Source organism: Rhopalosiphum padi, chromosome 2, assembly GCF_020882245.1.
Source record: "Rhopalosiphum padi isolate XX-2018 chromosome 2, ASM2088224v1, whole genome shotgun sequence".
NCBI classification, from domain to species: domain Eukaryota; kingdom Metazoa; phylum Arthropoda; class Insecta; order Hemiptera; family Aphididae; genus Rhopalosiphum; species Rhopalosiphum padi.
In genome coordinates, this window is record NC_083598.1 from 86,816,100 (window position 1) to 86,843,301 (window position 27,202).

A 27,202-nucleotide genomic window follows, 5' to 3' on the forward strand; every position below is an offset into this window, starting at 1 on the left:
ATTAAAACCGCCTCCGGAAGAAACGACTGAGAAAGCAAAATAAAAAATGAATATATATAATATACGTATTATGAATGATTGAACTTTTATAATTTTTATTTTACATTTTTACATTTACTAAAAATATAATTATATAGATGGTGGTGGCGAGAGGAGGATTCTTTATAGATACTGTCTGTCGTAGTACTCAGTATGGCGGTCGGAAGCCCATCGATTATGCCACTATTAGTAGGTATACTGGTAGTCATAAAACAACCTTTCAATCCGCACTTATACATTTTTACCTGTAATTATTAAAAACAATCTACATCTGACTAATAAAAACATTTTTTAAAGTAAAATATTTTTTTTTTTTTTTAAATTGCGTCAATAGAATAATTATAACGACATAATTAATATATTCTAAAAACGTTGTTGTAAGCAACTACAATGATGGAATATCAATAATAAATTATAATAATAATAATAATTCAAATAGGTAAACAATAGAACCGATATTGGCAGAATCGATGTACCCTTTTCTCTACCAAAAAAAAAAATCCAGTGGTATCCTCAGCATCGATGCAAAACTCGTAGCGTCTCGCGTGTAAAACATTTCATTGTAGAATAAAATATTGATCGATTTTTTATTTACAGAGTATACGCCATATTTCAATGCTACGGCAATATCATAAACGTCGTACGTTTTCGTAAATATATAAGTTATCTCTACCTAGTCCACCGTTATCAAACTTAAACTTGTGTGTATAAATATTTAATACGATATTATATATATAGGTACATCAGCATACTGCACATATTTGTCCATCCGTTTCACAGCAGACTATAAATAATAAATAAAATAAACATACCTATGCAATGTACCAATTTTGGGATACCTTCACCTATAAAATATTCAATAAAAGAGTAAACAGGATTCAAATGGTATTTCCGTATTTAATAATATTTTGAAAATAGTATAAATAAAATGCAGATGATATATACTCGTATTTAGCTCTGCGGGTATAACACACAGTTTTTATACATCGATAAATTGATTTGAAAATTCAAATTAAAAAATCGCAGATAAATCGAAGTTAGACGATAGTTGTTATATAAATATATTAGATAAATAAAAAATAATATATAAAAATATTTTTAATAATAATAAGTAAAAATTGTTTATTTATTAATGAGAGTAAAGCTCTGACGGCCACCCTATAACTTGCAGTACAGTGTACACAACGAACGAATGAAAACTATAACAATTCTAAGAAAAAAACGTATCCAAGTTGTTTAGTAACAATTATGAATTGATTTTTACAATTTATTAAATATTAGGTATAAAGGATTATCATTTTCATAAGCATAAAAAAAAATTATAATCTATATTTAACTATTATTTACTCGTCAGTTGGATATATAAATACTGTATTACCAAACCTGCGACGGCTGCAGTGTAATAGTATTGTCGAAAAATAAATTTAAAACAAACTATAACTGATGCAGGGTAAGTACAATATACAAATAATATTTATTGCCACGATTGCTGACATTTTTTGAAACATATAACGTGCATGGACTGCATGATCACATACTGTAAGTACAGTTATTGCTTGGTTTTCACTTGTGCCAAGACTATCGAACTGTTTTTGAGTTTACTCGTGCCAAAATAAAAAAGATAAAACAAGATTACGGTAAGACAAATCATAGTGGTTATTAGTAGATTTTTATTTTATGACAATAATATATATCTTATTTATTACGATACATATTTTAGGGATATTTGACATAAATCAGATAGCTATTTTGGGATTTTGCTAAGGTAATTAATAATTAAATCTACAAAATTTGTCAGTTTTTAAATCATTAATTACCATATTTTTAACTGTTCAGCGTTACGTTACTACAAAATTATATTAAAAAACGAATATTGCTCTAAATATTTTGAAAAATTATAAAACTAGGTTTATAGTATAAATATCTTAAAAAAAATCAATAATGTCAATGGGTATAAAAAATTTCATAATTATACAATATACGTTTAAGTTTTAAGTTTTAGCAAAAAATATTTTTAAATAATAATAAAATAATTTAAGTACATCATTATTATATCATTTGAATATAAAATGCATACAAAAAATTAAATTAACCTACGTATTTTTATTATTTTTATACAGATATAAAAACAACTTATTTTGGATCTTGTATTAAATTTTCAAAAAATTTACTGAGTAAGTAATTTTAAATTAACATTCATATAAAAAAAATTGAAAATTTGGTATGCTTATAAATGGGTCAAAATGAGTTTAAAAATGTTGAAAATTCTATCATATAATGAAAATTATAATATTAAAATTTGTGAAAATGTCAAGCATCTATGGTTGTTTGTTTTTGAATTACAACAAAAAACAAAAATAGTTATATTATACAGGTAAATATCCAATATTATAAAAATTAGAACTTCAAATGCTTTTAAAAGGTTAACTAGGATTTCCGATGGAATTTTTTTTACATATGGATTGAAAAACTTAAAAATAACCTTGTTTTTAATTTTAAAATATTAGGAATAAACAGAATATTTTTTATGTATTTCTAACTAAATTAACTTGTAATTTTCGAGATGTTAAAATTCAAAATTTAAATACTTATTAAAAAACATTGTAACTAAATTTTCAAGCATTTTTACCACGGTAAATTTTTAATTGATATTAATAAAAAAAAAAATTGAAAAATTCAATTGTCTATAAATCAGAACCTATAATTAGGTAGCACAAAAAGTGGAAAAATATTTTTAAGTTATATATTAATATCACATTCACATACCTACGTAAAACAAATTATGCCGATATAAATATTTACTGTTCTACATTTATTTATTTTTAAATCAAAAAAAAATTAACAAAACAAGACAAAATCGATTTCGCATAAGAATTCCAGTTTATTCCTAATTTTTTCTCTGGATTAATTTAAAAAGTTTTGGAATTGTTGACCTTCACTTCTCGAAGTATCAAATACATCGAATTTGTTTTAAAAACCTTTTAAAGTTCAAAGTTATTGTATATTTAATCATTTTCGCTAATCCAAAAGGCGATGACGGGCGCCAAAAAAATATCATTGTAAAACCTATAAATGTATTGCTTTACTCAGAATGTAGAATTTAATATTTAACATGTTAATGTTATGAATCACATGTCATAATTATTTGTAACATAATATAATAAACAAATGAAAACTGTATCATAATGTGTAAAATATGTTGTATTACTTTATAGGTATTTATATTTTATAGTTTTCATTACTTCGTGTATTTTACACCTACTCCACACTCTATATAGTCCGCATGAAGTACTTTATGTAATTTATTTAAGTGTAATCAAGTGTTAAAAGTTATTTTATTTTTCATTATATTGTATAATAATCGTCTAGCTTCTAAAGTTTAAACGTTTAGTATTGATTTTTATTTCTATTGATGTATAGTTTTATTTTATTCTTTTATTCCTCGTCGAACCGACGTCAATGGGAGATCTGCGATAATAACTACCCCATCATTGCTGCCACAATTCATTCTTTAAAATAAGCGAACTTTACATTCATAGTCTTTTTATTTGACATTGATACAAGTCTTTTTTTATGAGTCAGTGTGTCATGAAGTATATTATATAGAGTCTCATTAATCTAGATTTGATGGCCCGGACCATGTTCGAATCACCAAAAATCCGGATTGAACGAAATCAGTTCTAAAACATCTGTAAATAAGTTTTCGACACTAAAAAAAATTTAAATCGATAAATATTATTGTTCATAGAAATAAATTACACGTCGATTTTCATGAATTGCCAAAAACGACAAATAATTATGCAGTGCATGCGCGTATATACAATCGAAATTACAATAGGTTTGAAAAATATTAAAAATTTAAGTCCGGGTTAACGGATGAATGTCCAGATAAGCCAGCCTCCACTGTATAATGTTATGTAGGGATATGTTATTGTTAGTTATTTACGCTTTATAACGATCATCGTACCTATATATTGTATGAATGAAATTTAGTTTTGAATTTCAAACTGTGAATTAAAAAATGTAGACTCTGCGTTTCATTCATAAACACGATTACTGTCATAAACAGTAGGTATTATATAATAGTATACCTATAACTATTAATTACTAAAATTAGATATACACTACCTATAATATGCATAAAATTTCGATTTCGTTGTTATCATTAATTAGTTATGTTAGTTATATATTCATTATTATTATTACCTATATTTATTTCATTAATAATATCTATTGCACACAATGTTCATACCTGTAATGTTCATCGTGCATGGACTGTATTATTGATTCACGTCCGCGTAACATCCTTTATACCCACTCGATCGATATTAGCCGACGTCATCGCCTAACGCGTTTTCTATTTGACCGATTCATAAGCACACATCACGCCCACTTTGGGTAGATGTCATAGCGAAACATCTTGCCGCGATTACGCGAATTACGTACGAGTATTTACGTATATAATATATGCTATTATAATACCTGCCGAAACGTGGTACGTGTACTTGTGGTCAGTAGCCGAATGATTGCGGTTGTATAATACGTCTGATATCTCCTGCAGTCAAATATTAAATTTAATATAAAATGTATACGGAGTGATTCGCCGATCACGCACATCCCTATTTTTTTAATTTTAATAACGCTCAATGCAAATTCTGATTTTTGAAATTTTTAAGGAAGTATGTGCTTAATAATGATATTATTAAATTGGTATACACGTAGATTGTTTCACCATTTAAGAGTATAGTGTCTGGCGATTTGTAGTTACAACATTTATTCTAAACCACTTTTTTTAATGTAAGCTATTTATTAAACAGATGATTTTTCGAACGACGATGCGCCAAATCAAACTTGACACAGTGGATAATATGCAAGACGATAGGTTTACTAGAATTTTGGATATGATTATATCAATTTACTAAAATTTTAGATGACCTATGTTATATTTTATGTTAAATAATAACTATAAAGGACTATATTTTCTTTAATAGTTCAGAAACTACTCGTTCGAGTTTTGAACAATCACAATAAGACTTGATGGTAATAAGATTACAAGTACTTGAAAATATGGTCTTTTAGCATTCATAAAAATTCAAAAATTATATTTTATAAAAATACATTATGCAAAAGAACCGGATGATGAAACGCTCTGTATACTTTGTAACTCTATTATGCTACCTACAGCTTTTGTGTAATAATATTTACGAGAAAAGTTGAAACGAAAAAGATTTTGAAAGTGGTGGTCATGTACATTATATTCGGAACAGTTGTTGAGAATTCTTTCATGTTTGATAGGTCGTCTGAGTGATAAAACAAATATTGCGCTGACATCCTCTTATAAGAAGGCGCTACGCCGGCATGTTTTGAGTGTTGACTCTGTTCTTACACACGCGTAACATAGCAAAATTTGCGTTCAGTAATATATTTCACTCTATTATTTTTAAAATTAGAGTAAATTGATCAATAATGTACACACAATTAGGTAGTGTGGTTTTTATTGGTTTTTTTAAATATGAAGCAAGTAATGGTAATTTGAAAATTTACAAAAATATTATAATTTTAAAATGCTAATTTGTTTCAAAATTGAAATATCACTAAAACTTTTCAATATACCCGGATAATAATTTTATCTCTAAATTTTAGAATATATAAATTTACTCTAGTTTTAAAATAACATAATTAAATGTATTGTATTCTGATTATTTTGAACGCAAGATTGTCCATGTTACTCGTGTGTGAGTTAGTCGACACAGAGACAATAGTTAAATAGTTAATACTATAATATGGTTGATCGAATAATTAGTAATCATCACCTCAAAACTTACTCTACACGTGGAGTTAAATTAATATTGAAAGTAGGTACGCTATTGTACGAGATCATCTCCTCATCGTCATGCTATATTATTCAGTCAATCTATTTATTATTGCAGTCCGCGGTGCAATGCAGATGATTGAAAAAATAAACAAAATCAAGGTCCATCGAAAAAGTTCCATTAAATATAAAATATATAATAAAAACATTAAGCAGTATAAGCACTTATTATAGTATATTTTTCGTTTTTTTTTTCCACGCCGCAACCGATAAATGTGCATTATTTCATATTTAGAATCTTTAAATATTTTTTTTATTCCATATTACACAAATATACGTGTATTATTCGTCTGTATTGGAGACACACATCCGCGAGCCGCTCTTTATTACACATAGCGGCCCGCCGCCGACAAAGGACTAGATCGGAGAACGATATCCATTAAACATCTGGTGTTTTAATTTTTTGAACCAGTGTGAAAATACACTATCGGTTTGTACGTTCGTTTTTATTGACACACACACACACACACACACACACTATATTATTTAATATTATATATCGAGTCGTTGTGTTCGGTTATTATTAATTCGTGTACATATTATATATATAGGAACAACGGGATCGGAAGTAAGGAATATAACACCCGCGTACATTTCATATTGGTGTGTATAATAAGAGTATATTATATGTATAATATAATATACTATTATTTACACGCACTGTCGCATTACGCAGGTCACAGGTGTGTGTATACAACTTACTTTTGTAGTTTTGTAGACAAATTATTGTACTACGCCTGCGCACTGTATAATATGATATATATAGGTAGTAGGTACGATCAAAATAAATACGCAAAACGAACAGTTATTACAGTAATGATAATGGTGTATTTGATAGATTTTCCTTTTAGTTAAAATATTTCAAACTCTGTTAACAATATAATATTAATAGTATACCTGCAATGATAATAATAATATTATAACCATGATGAAATATATATAATATATATATATACACACATTATATATATATATATATATATATTACGAATTACCATAAATAAATTGACTTAGCTTAACTTACAAATTATTTAGCATGTTAATTGATAGGGTTTCCAAAACAATTGAATTGACAACCACTTCAAATTTAAATACCTGGGCAATAAAGTAAGTCGTACGATTACTTATACAATATATAGTATGGTATATAATATAATGTTATATAATCTAAAACTATCACGCTCGATACGTTTGAAATTTTTTAATTTACAAACTTGAATAATTGTTGTACATCGTGAGTATACCGCAGTTGTGTGTAGGCATATTATTCATCTCTTGATTTTCTAATAATTTCTATTTGGCAATTTGACGACCGCGATAAAGTTGAGACAAGATTTCAGTATACCTATACGCGTTTTAAAGTTACATTTTAATTATATTTGCTCTTAGTAGATTTGAAATGTAAAAACGTCATTGAAACATAGCACAAACGTTTAAGACATTAAAACGGATACCTAAACTTGAGTTTATTCTTAAATGTTATTTTATTTACGTCACGGGTCGTCAATTTGCAAAAAATGGACCAATTATCTAAGTAGACGTGTATAAATACTTTCTCATCATAAAATAACGTATTTATTCCATACATTCTACTGGGCCCTTTTCTACCACAACTTATTGGGTTTACCCAATTGCATACACAAATTACATTCTAACTATCTATCAGTAGGTATATATATATTTATATATTATTATAGTTGTACCTACGGCATTATAAAACTCTGGTTTAAACGAATAATAATTGTTCACGTAAAAAATCTGCTCAAAAATACTTTTTATCAATTGGACCTAGGTTATAGTTTATAACTAGTATATATATACATGTATATTTATGTATATAATATAGCATTGATCTATATTTATATCACTATATACATATCGAGCGGAAGAGTTTAAGTGGTCTAGTACATTTGGAAGACTTTAAAATAAAAACAATAATGAATTGACTAATATTAATTAACATTGGTACTAAAACTAACGTATTCTATTGTACGAACAAAATAATATAATAACAAAATAATTAGACATTTAAAATATGTTGTCAACGGATAAAATATGATTTGTATAATATGTATATGTATATATTATATAATATATTTAAAACAGTATTTCCGAATATGATTATTCGTATGCAGAATATTTACGTGCCTGTGGTGTATATAATATATATGTGTATATAATATATATATATTTAGTACGAGGTTAAAACGATTTTTAAAATTTAAATTTCTTATAATCTGTCCCGTAAAATATATCTTACTACTTTTATTGGTTATATTTTAATAACCCAATTTTGAATGTATTAGATAATATCGCTTATTTAGCGCGTACTGTCGTGAAAGACACGGACTTGTGGTATAAATTACATAAAATCAGGAATAGGATACGTGTATAATTGATTACATATTTTCCTGATAATTGTTTGTCAAAATATGGTATAAGTTTTTCATAAAACTGTAACAAAATAAATAATGGTTTTCAGTGGTCATTTTAAGCTCGTGGTTATTTGGGAAAATCGCGTAATGTACTTAAAATTGTTTTTGTTTTAATAAAAAAACAACAAAAAAGAACTCACTATTGTCACGTTCGATAAGAAATTCCGGATATTCTGAAAAATACAAAACATTATTGTTTTAAAGTTTAAAATTGGATGTTCGAAAATATTATATCGAATTAACGAAATATTTCCTTGTTTAAATTTTAGTTACGTGTCTACTAGACGGATGTGCACTAATTATAGACGGTGGTGTATGTTAAAAAGTATCATCCAATACATTGCCAGTTTTAAGGAGTAGTAACTTTGACATCATACTAGCATGATGGTATTCCGTTCGCCCAATCCCTTTCCATTTCATAAGAATGTCCGACTAAAGACTATTTCGAGAATTAATGATGTAGAGTTAAGGGGTAAGTAATGTAAAATAAATAATCGAAATTTCAAAAAAAATTTTCAGGGGTCTTTTCCACGAATTCAGTCAGTGGCCGCGTTTGATATCATGCGCGTTCCGCAGAATTACGCATATTATACATGGTCCCAGTTCCATATTATGTAATATTATTATGTCCTTTTATATCCATTCCACACAATAAATTGTTTTGATTTATGTATATATTATATATATATATATATATATATTTATATGTATATATAAATATACTAATATACCATATTAGTAGAAAAACAAAAATCAAAATAAATAGGTAATAATAAAGTATTAAAATTAAAAAAAAAAAAAAAAAAAAATAGTGTTGTTTTGACATTTTGCATCTATAGACGAATGTTTTATAGGGTGGTAGGCGATTAGTTATCTATTATGGGACGGGTACTGTTGGTATGACACCATTTCCCGGAATATTGTCTTTACTAGTTAAAACAGCGTTGGGAGATGCTGGCGTGTTGTCGTCCAGGAACAGCGGATTTTTCACTTCCATTTCTCCTGCCTGAAACACGAACGCGTACATCCATCACGTTTAATATTTTTTAGGAAACACCCAAAAATATAATAAGTTTAATAATAATAAACAACAGATAATAGTATCATATTAAAATACGTCCAATAATTACGTTTTTTTTTTCTAGACAACTATATTATTAAAAAACAACGTACTGGTGCTAATCCCGGGCATTCGTAAACTGTGTAATCGCCTTCCTCATTATCGTCATCGCTATCCGGATCGCTGACTGAACCGCATCGACTTTCTTTGACCGTATTGTTCCTGCGAAGCAAACGATTATTTTATTTTTATTACACTATTATTTCACTACTAATAACACTTTTGTTTTTTTTTTACTTTACAGACATTTTATTTTGATTAGAAAAATACCTGCTATTTTTTGTGTTTATTTAATTATATCTTTCACTTGTATTCTACAGCGAAATACGTTAAATTTAAGATTTTCATTGATTTAATTTTCAATAAAGTGGGCGTGTATATTACATGATATAATAAAATCCATTATTATTTAAATATATTATATACAGTAAACATTGCATAACATCAAAGGGTCCGAAGTTGATTCGCATTAACCGAACTATCGGTTAGATAGTTTATACGAAACGATCAAATAAACATACCCAGTAAACTCAACTGGGACTTGGGATTTTGTGCGATTAACCGATATGGCGTGTTAACCGACAACGCACTAAACGATTTCTACTGTATTTGTAAACTATAATAATATTACGACGTATTGACTATGTATTAAATAAAAAAAATATTTGTAATTCAAATGTATAGGTATTATATTAATAATATTCAAGCATGTGTGTTATATTAAAAAATCAAAATATGTTTTATTTGTTTGTTTTTTCTCATCAATGCCAAGAATTGTATACCTGCGGCGATGGTATTTTTACTCACGTTTCCATAGCTATGATCTGTTGTTTCTGGTGTTGATAATGATACATTTGGGCGGACTGTGCCAAGCGCCGGTCGCCGGTGGGTGACATATCTTTGTTGGGTCCAGTGATACCGTACGCGGGGTACTCTATATCTGCAGCCGCCTTGCTATTCTTTTGCATTCTGAAATTTCATATGAACAAATGTGATGGGTTGCAATCGCATGAGGTCGGAATATTTAGTTTCAGGCAACACATACCTATAACATGCTATGGACGATATGAGCAGGACGACCAGGACGGCTAGACCGACTCCAGCAGCTTTGGCTGGAAAACAAAAATCGAACAAATATTATAATGTATTCACCTGTCGACAAAATGTGTGTACCTATGTGTATTTATAGTTTAAGATAATATGATACATAACGATAAGTCGATAAAAGCAAACACCATTCATATCTAAGTACAATTAATATTTTTATTTTTGTATGTAATTAAATGTGTTGGGCCGAATTTGTTTTTGAAATATGTCGAATTCCATACACTCCTAAATCCTTATCAGTGTTAAACATTAATCTTTGACGAGCGCGAGAATTATTAAAAACAATGAAAACACATAAATAGAAAATTCACGAAAAAATATAATAGGATTTACCTACGTAATAAATGTATATACATTTATTCTTAAAATTATATGAATCCATATACCTAATAAAAATGTCATTTCAAAACATTATACAGTCTGTTATAAATGCATATGCCTTTGAACATTTTTAAACCATACATACAAATAAAATCTATAAATAAATACATACATTTAAAAAAATATATATAATATATTTTGTGTATTCTATTTTGAAAATGTGTTTTATTCAATATTGATTATTGAATGGATATGTAACTGGTTTGTGTTTACCTAATAACCCGAAGACCGTAATTATATCTAAACGTAATATTTAGTATTAAGTACGGATTTATAATGTAGTAGAAAGGATTCAGATATAATCATCCGCCCAATAGAGTAATCTGTCAAACTTTACCGCTGTCGAACGGTCTCTATAAAATATATGCGAAGGTACATTAAATATAGATGGTACATAATAATATGTGGCATACCGGCAACGCATCATTTTCCAACACAAACATATCATTTATGACACGCATAAGTATCGAAAACGTATTGAAAAACTAAAAATCCATTAAAGAGCGTTAAAAACATTTTTAGCGGGTCTCACATGCATATCAGATTTGTTAAGATTAATTAGGTTTAATCTAACTGTTCGGCCTTTTTTAAATGACAGTTTATTAATTAATTGTTGACCCGCTTGTAATAATATTTAATATTTATCATTTTGTGAATACACTTACTAAATAACCGTAAATTTATACTATGGATTGGCGTATTTTTTTACGTCTACGTAAACGTTTACCTATATTTATACCGCGACTATAAATATAGTTGATATTTTTATTTCTAAATCATTTTTTATATATTTTAAAAAATACATATATCAATTAAATGTCAATATTCAGTACAGTTGTATAAAGCCAAACATAATTTTAGACTAAACTATAAAATCGTTTGAACATAAATAACATTTAACATTTTAACATAATACCTAACATAAAATATAGTATACCCACCTGGTGTAAACTTTCAATCGGGAAAATAATAATTTAAAATCGATTAAAATTATTTTTGCTTACAAAATGTGTATGGTAATATACAAATGTCTGTTCAAAATCATTTAATTATTTATGATACACAGGTGTACAACGCCGCAACTGTCGGGAGAACTAATCTAGCTAAACACTGAAATGCTATACATCTCTACTTCTTAAATGAGCATTAGATTGCATTTTGGGATGATGAGAGGAGGCTAGTATTATCCAAAGTAAAGTGGCTCACAACCAAATTACTATTAACATGGTTCACTGATGTACATACATTTCTAATTGGTGGAGTGGCGGGAAGGTGAGCCATGCCACCAGAAGCCCACTGAAGCCCACTCACCTCCTCATCTCTTCTTTACTCGCCCCTATCCTCTCAAATCTTAAATATACGCATTTAACTAGTTATCGCCTTTCAGGATCTACTGTATAAGATTTCAAAACAGTTTTACGTGCAAGTCTCTGGTTCCCACCGATATTACGAATTTAGTGGATTGTATGTAATCGTGACTGTAAACAGTGCATTATTTTTGCTTTTTACAAAATTATAACAAAGAAAAAATATTAAATACATTTTAAGATCATGTGCATTTTTGATCTTTTATATAATAATTTGTAAATGCCTACGACTTACATTATCAAATATTTTGTATTTGCACAATTGCACACGAAATTTCATAATTTTGTACCTACCAGCTATCTATTAAAGTTAAGTATACTGCATACAGTATGTGATGGTAGTCGCGTTGCACTGGTTTAAAATATTGACAGATTATACAAGCAGAATTTTTTTAAGTTATAATTTGGCAATACCTACATTTTAATTTAAACCGTGATATTTAGTGAGAAAACAGCATTGATATTAAAATCAATTTGTCTAATTGATATCGTATCAAACACATATTCTAAAATATAGGTTTATAGTTTATACTTTATATTCAAACAAAGATTTGTTTACCAAAATATATACTGGGGTTTTAAACAATATTGCGATTTTAAGAATTAGATTGTACGTGTATCTTTTTAATAAATTAATGTCATATATATAACATTATAATTCATAAATATAACTTAAATCGATTTAAAATACGTTAATTTAAGAGAACATCTGAACATAGAATATTCCGTTTTGCCTTAATTGTATCACTCTCATATACGTCTAATGAAATCACGAGTGAAGGAAATGAGATTCCCGTTTCAAATAAATTATTAAAGCAAACTTTTTATTTATTCAAGTAACTATATAGATAAATTTACATATACTATCATTGCACAGTGCACTTTAAAACTTATTAATTAGCACCTCCCCGAAAATTGAAAACATTTCTTAAATAGGAATATGTATAAATCTAGCAATTAAAATCACGAAGGGTAGGTTTATTTTTGCGGAAACAGAGTTATCCGTTACCTGGCCAAAGGCGTATATGTACGTTTTATATGTGATCAGAGGAAAACAAATAATCTAACAACATGTACAAAATTTAAATGTTATGAAATACTAATAATTCCTTAAAAAAATTATATAAAAAAATAATTTTATACAAGACTATCGTGCACGCCTGACGGAGCGAAAACTCTATAAAATTTCAAATTATCATTAATGAAAAAAAAAATTAATACAGAAATTTATTATTATATTGTTCTTGTGGTGAAAGTCTCTTTAAACTATCATTATTATATTATTTATATTAGCTGTTACGATTGTAACTATCGCGTTTTACTATATTATCGTGAACCCAGGTGCTCAGCAATTAGTTATATTTTAGTTTCTTATTGACTATTAAAAATGGTTATCATATATTACCTACTTTATCAAATATTTATATTTCCACTCTGTATTAAATAATATTTATATATAACGTGAAATATGTATTGGGTATCTATATACAATGAAAATATAACTGCGTTTTTTTATGAACACAAACAAAAATATTATATTTTTAATCTCTTTTTAAAAAACTTTATTTTATTGGCACCCTCTTAAGGATTTTCTTACACGTGCATAGGTTTTTTATCATTTCTTTGAATTTGATTGATATGTTTTCAAAATGTGTATAGGATTTAAATGTTTGTATCAAGAGGTTGGAAAATATTTTGTCAGCCCCTTTGAGATTAATATAAGTTATTTTCATTGGAATTTAAAAAGAAAAGTTATAAAAGCCACATAATATATATTGAACATAGAGTTATCATATATTTTGACAACATATTGGAAATTACAGGACCACACTCAATGACGAGATACATATTTATTTTTTACTACGTGACAAATTGTATTTTATTAATAGATGTTATTTTGATTAAAGGCATTTTAATATTTTGTATACATGCATTATGCATTTAAGAGAATAATTAATAACGGTTAAATTTATTAAATGATTTCATTATACATATTATAAATCTGATTGCATTCTAGCAACTAATATTATATGAAAATTCAAATTGTTGCCATTTGTTGCTTTTAGTTAATTATTTATGCAATTTTTAACTGTCATAATAATTTGTACGGCTGTACAATTATAATTTTACAATCCACACGAATTTTAATATTGTACAAATATTTATGATTGATTATTTATTTGATTAAAAAAATATTAATTATCTGTTTTAATATATAATATATAAAATGATTTATATTAGGTATAAGGTAAGGTACCTTTAGTGAAGCTGTTATTTCAATATAGAAGTTTATTAATTACTATTTAGGAATAAAAATACTTCTTTCTTTCAAGGTTATTAAAAAATAATTTGATTGAACTTAGTACTATTTTTAATATTTTAAAATATTTGTTATATTTGAATTTCAAGTAAAAAAAAAAAAAAAAATAATTTTTTTGACAGCATTTCGTAACTTTTGGTTTGGAAATGTGGTTTTAGACAGTTCTAAAATTACTTAGAATCGATTTTAACTGATTATATAAAGTTTTTTTGATTAAAATTATTTTTCTGTTTATAATTTGCTTTTTATGTTTGATATATTACAAATTTAAATTAATATATTCTTCACTGAGGTTAGCGGAAGTGTATGTTACAATACCGGGTCTCTTTATCTTATATTACTTTCTATAAAGGCGAGTTTCAAAACTAAAAATTGAAATATATTAACTGATAAAAAAGAAAAAAAAAGTAATTTAAAAAAATATTACCACATCCAAAAGTGTTTCGGTATAGAATAGATGGAGGTTTATCTCTAACACCTTTAGGCCGCAATAACCGACTGTCTGACTTTTAATCTTTATTCATTTATTATTGCTGTTAAATAAATCCCACTCTGCCTATAAATATATTCTTTGGCCACTAGGCCATTTATTTTGTTGCCGTATTCATAATAAAAACAATTACGTTCAATTAAAATATAACGAGAAATGTGTAACGTTGAGCAATTTACATATTGTGTATATTTGAATATTGAATGAATGATTGATGTATATGAGCTTATAAAATGTGTATACTTAAGTTTCGTGTGTTACCTATTTTATTCTCAAGATATACGCGTACTATAATATATGATTGTAACATTTATAATTTATAAGTACCTATTATATGAATTGAAATTAATGTATTATCGTTTGCATATATCTTCCTAAGCTGTTTGAACATTGAACGGTTATTACTGGTGATATTCAAACAGGGAACCATGAATAAAATTATACGTACCAAAGAAATAGTAATCGTCTTGGCTGAACCTCGAATGAGACGAAAATGGCATAACGTGCATAAAAGTGTTCTGCGGTAAATCCATAGATACTTCACTGCTGCTCGTATTCTCGGTGGTGACCTTTGATGTAACATATCCGCTTGATCCGTACGAAGAATTATCTTGTACTTCACTGCTTTTGGTACTCAGCTTTTTATGAAATCTACGGACCCCATGACCTGGTGGTTCCAAATTATTGGAAAAACCTTAACCAAAAACAATACGTGTTACAAGAAGTCATTAATAATAATTCAAATATACTAAATAATAAAATAAACATAAAAACTAAATAACTGTGCATTTAATTAAATAGAATATAGAGGATTTAATACTGTCCTTATTATATTTAGCATTATTAAAAAGCGCATAATTTTACAAAATATATACATTCACAAATAATTATAATAATAATTTTGAAAACTCGGACAAATAAGTGCATGCATTTAAAGTAAATAATAATATAATATAACATAATAACAGTGCTAAACCACAGATCATAATAACGATTCGTTATTGAAATATTTATAAACTATATATTTCACCTGAAAATAGGTTACACTATTATTCGAGGTCGACCAATATGTCATTTTAGAGTTATTGTTTTATCTACCCCGAAGATGAAAGTGTACCATTCAGTTGAATACATTATAATCTGTGGTCATATCATTAACAAGTACTAGGTACATTAATTACGAAACATAAAACAATATAATTTATTATTATAGAAAATTATAATATCTATACATATTCACTGGAAGTCAAGGATTTCAATCATAACTGTGGCTTAATAGTGATCTATAAAAGGGATAAATAAAAATACTAGTGATACGACGCCATGCATGAAAAAAATAATAATTTAGAGGTACTACTCAAAAGTTGACCATCACCAACTAAACTACCTGATTGATGGTAACGACGATCGTTGGGCAATACGGCGAATGGGATTTCTTGATTGCCCGTATTTATTTCAGGTAGATGCGATGCTAGGTCGTATGTAAACGCCTGTTTATTATCGTCTATCTGATCGAGGGGAATTGGATACGAGTCCTGAAGATTATTCTGCATCCTATAGCTTTGATCCTTGATAATTTTTGCCAACTGATCGATTATAAACTCTTTTTCATCTACACATATATACATACATAAAAACATTAACCCAACATTTATTTCAATTAGAGTTTTGGCGTTACTGCATTTAATACACCTATATACACACTTTACACATATATGCTACAGTAATACATTATACATATGGCTTAAAATTATACATGAAAAATATTTTCAAAAGGGTTAATAGTTTTCGAAATAATGATTGTGATACGTTAAAAAAAAATCACTCTGTATAATATATTATCATTGTTATCATTTTTTCGCGTACTCAACCGGATGTAGATATATGTACAGACAACTTTATTGATAAAAAAATACGTGTCACCATGAGGCCCTATCACCTAAGACCATAACTATCGAAAAAATATTATTAAAAAAACGTGATGATAATATGACAATAACCTTCGTTTTTTATTTTATTATTTTGTATATATACGTAAAATAATTAATGCTTGCCAATATTTTTTCTCAATTTTGCAATGTTTGGCTTGCATTATTGATCCTGTCTGTGTACACAGCTGCAGTCAAAAAGACCCGATGACTACATTATTTTTCAGTCATATACCAAATGGTTCTAGATGTACATACGATAGTCGATAATGATATTGTATTTTTATATCATATCACTGTAGGTATTCAAATATTCAGATAATCAATGTTATTCAAGTAAAATTAGCCAATTTTATAATATTGTCTCCGTATACCCAAACTTAACAAATTATCTCGTCAAGATTATTTTAAAATAGACATAAATACAGATCACATTTACAACAGTTGTATAATGTTTATGCCATTAAAGAAGTTTTAACTTTAAAAAAATTATCATATATTAATAGAAAAATAATTTATATTTTTCTTGATTAGGATTCTTAGATTTCATCATTTTTTATAACTACATAAACTTATATAAATACAACTAATAACTTGTAATGTGTAATGAATAGTAATGAATTGTTAATTTTAATAATATTCAATATTTAAGATTCATAAATGATGTATATTTTTTTTTATATCAATAAATCATTTTTTGTAGCCAATGCGAAAATTGTATTTATATTTACAATTAAAAATATCTAATGTTGTTTATAATTCATTACTACAAAATGATTATTTTGTGTTTATGTTGAGTGGTGAGTGAACAATATTATATTATATATATTATATATTATTTATTATGAAACACACATACAATGATATAAACAATAATATTATTATTATTATGTACATTATGTATAACTTTAACTATTTATTATTACTTAAATTTATATTATTATCTATATTTTGTCTAACTAAAAATTCACTAAAGATTAAGTTTGTAAATTGGTTTTATTTTTTTATTATTATTATTATTTCATTTTTATTATAGATTTATGTTAACGTGCTGAAAAGATTTTTTTTAATAGAAATACTTTGATTTTATAATAATAATATGTACCATGAACATGTATTATGTTCGGTAATTGTAAATAATAACAGCTAAAAACATATGAGCAGTGTTAACCTAGATTCGAAGAAATAACTTTCAACTTTCATCTACACAATAATTATAATAATTAATGATTTAAAATCAAATAAATATTACTTTTTATTTCTATAGATAAACACAAAATTTTAAAATAGTTGTTTATAAAAAAAAAAACCTAAACCTAAAAATTATGTTTGCTTAAAAGACTTCAAAAATCGTATACAATTTATATTGTCCAAAACACATAGGTTATTAAAATCTGTTAAATGTAATATGAGACATAATAAGAAGGGTACATAAAATAATGACAATGGTATCAAGTATATATATATATATATATATGTGTATGTTATACGAGTCTTGTATTACAAGATATTAATTTGATGAAATAAAAACAAAAACAATTGATAAAAAATGTATGTTAAAGAGGTATATTATGTACCTGCTTGAATATAAATAAATAAATTTGTCAATTTAAATAATTAACAGAAAAACAATGTCTACCTAATCCACATGTACACGGTTTAAAGTAAATTTCAAGGCAATTTGTCTATTTTACGATTACGAGTCATCCACTGTTGACAGAATATTTTTTTTTTAAATATTTTGATTCTTTTTAAGCAGTTTATAGAAATTTTATAACTTCGGTTTTTTTTTTTTAGATTTGAAGTTAATTCAAATAATGACGATATTTGTTATTTGGTAATTTATTGTGGTATACAAATACTATTTGTACTGTTAAGGTAATATTACTATATTTTAACACACAATAACGTTTTCAAATGCAGTGTTTTCGGCAAAATTTAATTCAACCTATTGTATAAGATACTAATAGAAAAATTAGTTACTTTAATAGAAACACAAATATACCATAAAAATATACTTAATATGTAACGTATACTGACAGACCGTCACCGTTTAGAATCGTTTTTCGTTTGCAATAGTTTGTCATTGAATTCAAATTTAACAAATGCATATTATAGTGACTTTTTCTCAATGACAAGGTATAGCAGAACGGTTACCCACTTTTCCCCTTTTTTTAATGACTAACTGTTACATTGTTAGAATGCGATTAACAACAAAGCATTATATGATGTAATTTAAAGGTATTTTGGATACACATCATATTTGTTCAATATTGAAGACATTATCGATGTCATCAAATAAGTATTTGTGATTTTTAAATAAGCACCTAATTCAAATTTGTATTAAAATGTGTAGTTTTATTGTGTTTGTAGTCTTTGTTGTTGTATACACATTTCATTATAAAACACCTGCCATTGTATTTCTCATTTCCATAAGTAAAAACCAGTGGGTGACACTATGACAGTCGCGGACTATACTTATACTGCTATACGTTAAGTTGTGAAAATGATTGTACTATTTTAGTTATAGGTATACTTTATACTACTAATCATGCCTGCATGTTGAACATAATAAATTCAAATCTATTTTAGCAAATATCCGTGTAACTATTAATTTTAATTAATTTCTTTTTTAATTATTAATTTTTATATTTAATTATTTTGTACGTTTTAATAGCTTAAAATGTTCAAGAATATTTAACTACAGTTTCATCAAATGTTATTCGTAAGTTTGTCAACCTAATATTAACATACTTATACAATATAATAACCAAATATTTAATTTAAAATATAATATTTATTTTATTGTAATTTAAAATTACTAATTATTATAAGCCATTTTGTGATAAATTACAAAATAGATTCACTTGGAATTCAAACTCAGTATTTATATGACATTAAGTTAAATTATATGTATATTGTTTATTGTATGCTTTTTTTTAATAAACAACAATAATCAATTTATAGTACGAAGATGGTCAGAAGAATTTGATTATGTCAGATCTCTGATATATATATAAATATATATATCTACAGTTAAAACGTTATAGTTTTTCAACGAGTTTAGTTTTCAATTTAAAACCATTAAGTTTAATAATTTAAAATATTAAATTTTTACAATAATTCAAAAAGTAATATAATTAATATTTTATTCCAATATATAATATGAAAATTCTAAAATAAAACACAAGACTTTAATAACTAGAGCGAGCAAGTAACTTATAAAAAGACATTTTACTTAAAACTTTTAGATAAATACTTATTAAAATTCATCAATGTCTTTGCTTGTAATAAATATAAGACATGCAATATGTGTATAAGTATAAGATGTATCTACCTGTGTGTTTAACAGAAAGAACTACAAAATGTTATAACCATAAATCTAAAATAAATTCGTCTGTCATTTTTAATCAATATTTAAAAAATAATCGATTATTATATAATATTGATAAATCTTGACAGTTTTATTAAAAATAAATAACAATAATATTGATTAATAAAAGTTATAATTAGTTATAAACTTGTAGATTGTACACCACCCTGTATATATTTTTTTAGACCTATACCTTCGTCAACATACAGATTTTAACTGATTCAGTTATAAGTACCTATACACTATAGGAAACATGTAATTATTCATACCTAGTTGAAGACATTAAGTAATAAAGTTATAAAAACTTTCTATATTAAATTAATGAATATAATAAGTATAGATATGTATTATTTTTAATTTAATATGATTAATTTTAGATTAAATAACTTTATAATGCTACAGTTAATATGGTAAAAATTATTTTTCAAGGCGACCACGCCAATAAACTAGTTGAGTGATAATTAATAATTATTATTATACTCTATTTTTGTATAAGGTAGATCACTACGTAAAACCGTATGACATATAAATGACTTAGTTATGTTTATTTTACTTGTTTAAAATCAGTACAATATATAGTTAATTAAAAACAATATTCATTATTCATAAATATTCAAAATTGTTTTTGTTTTTTCTCCTCAATTACTAATAAGTAATACGACTATACATTATACTATTATAGTGATATAGTGTAGCAGACACTGATGAAATGTTATTTATTAACATTATAAACTTATTCTGAATTACCTATATCAAATAAATACTATGAAATTCAAACGTGTATAGTTATACGATTAATGATAACCTACGAGTTGGCTACACAAAATAAAAATAAATTATTTGTGTTTATCACTTATAAGTTAGAAGTCTAAGAGATGTTCTTTATTGAGATCGGTCGTTTTAGATCTACAGTTATAAGCTAAGTTTAAACCTTTAAAATACATAGACATTTACAAGAAATATCCAAAATGTGTTTGTGTTTTGTTCAAATACATTCTTGTTGAAGTTTGTGAATAATACAAAATAATAAACCTTTTCAGTTTGAAGTTTTGATGCCCGGTGTCGGATTTAAAACTGACCTATTAATATCAACTACTATTATTTGCTATAAATGAATGTTTTGAAATCTATAAGTATCAGTGAGTTACAGGAATGTGTAATTTTAAAAGTGCCAAATGTACAAACATTTGAACAATTCATGGAAGTATTGTCTGCAGTTAGGATTAAACGTTTATACTAGCTATGTACGGGACATAAAAGATTAAAAACTTATTATTGAATTCAAGAGCACAATACATTATATTATGCTTCAGAAAGTTTGAGTTTTAAATTACTATTTAGTCTCCTTTCTTTAAGAAAACAAATATAGATAATATTGGAGTAAACAATATTTTTCCAAGAAAAATCCCTTTTGTTTTTGATTTATTATGAAAAAAGTGTTCCTATACATGTAGTACTTCATTTAAAATTGTAAATCCGGAAAACAAAAAATATCTTAACATGAATTTATATTCTGTTTATATTTAAAAATGTGTACTTAATACCTTTCTATTTGAAACAAATAGTAGTTTCTTTTTTAAAATTAAATATTCGTAAGTATTAAGTATTAATATAATGGTTTTTTTAATTAACTGTAGAGTATAGATACATGAGTACATTTTATGATTAAATACATTTTTTTTCTATAAACGTATTTGCTATAAATAAGTTTTATGTTATAAATATTAAGTTAATTGATTTTTTCTTATTTAAAATAATCAAAATGTGTATAAAGGTAATTCTGAACATTTGGCTGCTAGTCCAAAAACATTAGGTATATAAATAAGTCAAAATTAATGTAAATGTATTTTTAATAAAGTTAATAAGCAAAAGGGATGATCACAGATACAAATTGGTATGTGGTGAAATCGATAGATTCCCACAATTTTAATATTATAACAAACAATTATTGATATACCTAAATAAAACTATTAGTGTTTACTGTTTAATCATGATTTTAATATTATCTTCAGTGTCATATAATAGTATATATATATATATATATGTATATATGTATATATGTATATTATAGTCCAGTTTGAATTGAACATAATAATGTCTAACGATTAAATGCTATGCTCTTATACATATTGAAATCATTAATATATAATTCAAAATCATGATGATGAGTGGATCGTTTATTTTCTTCTTAAAGTATAGTTATTACTTATTAATCATATTATTAAATAATTGTAAAGAAGTGATTTTCTTGAAGATAGAATTTAAATTGATGATAATAATAATTGGTAAATCAATGATAATAATATTATTAATACCACAGAACACGGTATATACAAGTTTTTGTAGAAAAAATATGTCAACACTTAACTTTTGACAAAGCACCAGTGAACTTAATCTAACCCAAGGATAGATATTTAAAAACTTTGTTAAAGAAATTTCGTGTAGTATAAATTTTCAAACATAGCATTATTTTTGTAGTGATACATATATTTTACTATAAATAAATTATGATAATAAACCTTAAGCTTGTTTAACTAAAATAATTACACATGAATTTTTTTCAAAGTGCAAAAATTACTTATAAGTTATATCATTGTGTAAAACATCTATTAAATAATTAAATTCTAATGTCTAATACCATAATTTCATGGATCACAATCATATATAAACTACATTTTAATTAAATTCATCCACTGTAAAATCAATTGGATTTATCGTTCACTGAATGAGTTTTTATTAGTTTGTAGTTGTGTACCGCCATTGGTCGACAAGATAAGTAATGCAGGTACATTAATATATTGTATATATTATATAGTATATATAGGTGTATTTGTTTACTCTTATTTAGTATTGCAATTTGCAGTGATAGGTAGTATTCTTTATAATTATTTTTTTTTCATACCCCATAAAACTCATAGTACTCATGTATTATTATACTATATTGTACAGGTAAATTAGCAAATATAACTAACTTTTATTTACTGCAGTCTCAAGAAATATAATATGTATTAGCCATTAGGTACTATTATTACCAGCTTTATAGTAAATTTTTAACTAAATAACTAATATTATATTATACAAACTCAGAAATGTAATTGAACTATAGGATTACACTTGAATTTTAAAAAGAAGATACGTACTGCGATAGTTAATATTTTATGAGAGACTATTTAAAAATGAATTCGGGACCATTGTTCATAATTTATGAAAAATTTACGTTTATGTGAACCACACACGAACATTTTTTAATCCACCAATCCACCTGTGTACTGTGTTGCTATTAGCTACTATACAGTGTTTATTAGTTGCCTGATGCGCAATATAATAAATATATATATATACCTATTAATATATTATATTATTATTATGGGTATCGTGTACACGAATATGTTGGAATAACGTTTTGTCTTAAATGTATACTGCACGCACAACAATATTATTGTTGTTTCCTTGTACTTTGTATATTCTGCGCAGTCGTTATGACGTATACCTACTACACACTTAAATATTCATATATTATATTGCATGTAAAGTATCTACTTGCACATTATAGACTTTCGACATTAATTAGGTGTATATGATACGCGTGTTACTATAGGTATATATCGACTGTCGGCAAAAGGATAAACGGTCTGCGCGGTAAATCGAATATTTATGTATTCTAAATCCCTGGAGTATGTGTAGATATACAAACGCCAACGAAATAACATCATAGTGTCGTTAAAAGTAATGGGTTTAAATGCAGAGTCCTATACCGCCGTATATCGTACATACTGTCGTGAATCTCTACATTGGTCACGAGGTCGATGTTTATATTTGTACCATCTGTTTCGGATACACTTAAATATACAATATTCCAATTATGATTGAATATATAATATATATAGACAAAATAAAAGGTGTTGTGATGTGAGTCCTAAGCCTAAAAATGAAACACGGTGCTCACATCTCCCCCTCCCCATAATAAGCAGACATACATCAAAATGTGTAAGAATATTTACATTTTTTTTTTGTCAAAAACATATTACGTTTAAAAAAATAGTTTTTACAGATTTCAATGTCACGAGTTCACGATCACGTAAGTACAATATGTGTGGCTGCTATTATCGGAATTTAAGCAAAGAGTGTAGTGACTTAATGCTATACCGACGTACCATATTGAAAGTCTACGCGCCAACCGAACAAGACGGGCGTAGAAGACTTAATAACTGATACAATAATATTATTATTATAGATTATATTATTAAACGATCGCGCGATGGCCTAGAGGAACGGCATTCACGCAGGGAAACAGGTGGCAATAAAACATCATTATTTCGACCGGAGCGGCGGCGGTGGTGACTTCTGCACGAAAGGAGCACAACAAGTGGCGAACGTCGAAATAATGGCGCGACGACGACGTTCGTTGATAAAAGTATAGTAATATATATTATTAAAATTCGTGTACAACGGGCAACGGTGCAAGTAGTCTATTACGATATAAATGATATATTAGAATATGGTAGGTATCTGTACGAACAAAATATGTTTGCCTGCAACGTAATATAAATCACGTGATAATATAGGTAAAACGATTTGTACCCTGCAATATGGGGCGGCGGCAACGATAACACGATTGTAATAAATACATTATAGTGCACGCATACTTATATTATTATTATTATCGACGATCTGTCGCGATCGCGACGAAGTGAGATATATTATTGTCATGTTTTCGTGGGGGGGGACCAACTTGATGATCGACTTACCGTCCTGATACGTCTGATACGGCGGCGGTATGGCCGCGGACGACTTGTGAAACTCGCCGAAAAACGTACACGAGCACGCGAAAAACAGGACGACGTCGATCGTACGAAACGCGTACACGACCGACATGGTTGCGGCGGCGGCGGCGGATGTGTGACGGCGGTCGTCGTGTGACCGTCGGCGGTCGGCGCGCAGCTGTTACTGAACGCTGGCTACTGCGTGCGGTGTGTCGCTGCCGCGGTGTCGTTGTCGCGCGTCGCGCCGTCGCCGCCGAGCGCGCAAATAATAATAAAAACAATACGCCGCCGCTGCGGAGGAGAGGCGTTGGCGGCCGAACGCGCGCGCAAACGCGAACGCCGCCGACGCGGGTTTTCCCCGTCGCCGCTCGCGAATCGATAAAAAGTCCGCGGGACTGCTATACACGCACACACGCACACACACACACACACACACATATATATATACACTTCTACCTGCACCCCTACCCGTCACCGCCCCGTCATCACATATTATGTACCTAATATATATATATATATATGTGTATGTATATGTATACGCACGTACTCCCCCGCAAAGCCGTCAGTATACATCGCATAGGCTGGACGAAATCGATTATAATAATACATACATACATACGACGCGTGTGTACATTGTATAATATATGCGTACAACACGCGAACGGGGTCTTACCGCGTTAAATTCCAGCCCCGCGCGACCCTGACGAAGAAGGCGCACCGGGGAGGAGAGCGCGACGCGGTCGAAAACGCGCGTAAATTTGAATTCGTCCGAACGGTTTACGTACAGCTCGGCTACCCGTTATTATACCTATACGTGTATTACATACCAAAACTGCGAATCGGACAATTTTTGGTACAGTAGCCTATAGCTAACGTGTCGTGCGCAGTATTATGCGACTGTAATATAAATAAACTAATTAGATTTTTACGTACCGCGTGGCTTCGGGTGATTTTTTAGTGTGTATTGGTTTCGGCGAAACGTCAATAATTATTTTCGCTGATGGAAAAACAAAATGTTTTTAACTGAGTTGTTGGTAAATAGAAATCAATTTAAATGCCCGCGACTGGGAACGTGCAATAGTTAGTATAACTACAATTATTTTTATTGTACAAAATATTTAATAATTGTAAAAATAAGTAAGTACAATAATATACTATGCGTATAACTATAGTATCACAAAAAACTGCATTCAATAACCACAGCTTTGTCAGATATTATAGAAATTGTACAATGATTTATTATTATTTGAATACATTAAAACAAGTGCCTTCTTCTTAAATATTATTGTTTTGACAAAAAAAGAGTAATACAAATGATATATTATTCACAAGTCATATAAGCATAATCCTCATTGAGACAAAACTATACATATAAAAATATACTATGTATATATTATATTAGGTTATAGGAAGCATCAGTGAATTTGGAATGTTTTGAGAAAAATGATTAATCATTAACTTTAATATTATTATCGTTTATAAACGAATATTTGATATTCATATCGTATAGTGTGCGATTGTAAGCCAACTGTATAGGCTTATAGCATGTAAAATTTAAACTATATTAACAAATTAACGAAGTGGCATAAATTATGAATATTTGCTGTTTGCTGTGCTTTTAAAATATTAAAGATGATTGACGTGTGATCCACTAGGACAATTCAATTAAATCCTATAATTTACCTTTTTGTTTGGTAATTAGATTGTATAGGTAGGTATAACATGAAACATGATTTATGTAAGGGATTCACCATAATCGTTTTAAATTTTTACAAGATAAATGTATACCTATACCTCCTACAAACGTTTATAGTGTTATTGTACCTACACATAACACCTACTCTGTTATTTGGTTTAACCATTCAAAATAAATAGCTGTTGACCGTTAACGTATATAATATATTAATATTATTAATTATCGTTGAATTACTATTGTTTAACCGCAGTGTGTCAGTGAACACGGTATTATGTAGATACATAATAGGACACAAAAAACCGACAATACAA

General features: G+C 27.5%; 1 protein-coding gene across 3 annotated transcripts; it reads right to left on the minus strand.

Moving 5' to 3' along the window:
* Positions 1-6,716: 6,716 nt before the first annotated feature.
* Positions 6,717-25,440, minus strand: LOC132920762 (uncharacterized). Of its 3 annotated transcripts, XR_009660781.1 has the most exons (8): positions 25,181-25,440; positions 16,519-16,743; positions 15,580-15,825; positions 10,512-10,578; positions 10,274-10,435; positions 9,520-9,628; positions 6,936-9,352; positions 6,717-6,808 (listed from the first exon to the last, which is right to left on the minus strand). XR_009660781.1 is itself a non-coding variant. In XM_060983412.1 (7 exons), exons 1-7 carry the CDS (start codon positions 25,305-25,307, stop codon positions 9,224-9,226), a joined length of 1,065 nt encoding a protein of 354 aa, XP_060839395.1. In that variant the 5' UTR covers positions 25,308-25,440; the 3' UTR covers positions 6,717-9,223. The 3 variants fall into 3 exon arrangements, 2 of the variants coding, with proteins under 2 accessions (XP_060839395.1, XP_060839396.1); XM_060983412.1 differs by having other exon boundaries at positions 6,717-9,352; XM_060983413.1 differs by lacking the exon at positions 16,519-16,743 and having other exon boundaries at positions 6,717-9,352.
* Between the last annotated feature and the right edge of the window lie 1,762 nt (positions 25,441-27,202).

What these genes read in the sequence shown, in the direction of transcription:
- LOC132920762 (XM_060983412.1), bottom strand. Translation starts at nt 25,307, where the DNA reads ATGTCGGTCGTGTACGCGTTTCGTACGATCGACGTCGTCCTGTTTTTC. An exon ending in GTATCAGACGTATCAGGACG is followed by an intron (nt 16,744 to 25,180) that starts GTAAGTCGATCA and finishes ATATATGTGTAG; the next exon opens with ATGAAAAAGAGTTTATAATC. An exon ending in AATGCCCGGGATTAGCACCA is followed by an intron (nt 9,353 to 9,519) that starts GTACGTTGTTTT and finishes TTCGTGTTTCAG; the next exon opens with GCAGGAGAAATGGAAGTGAA.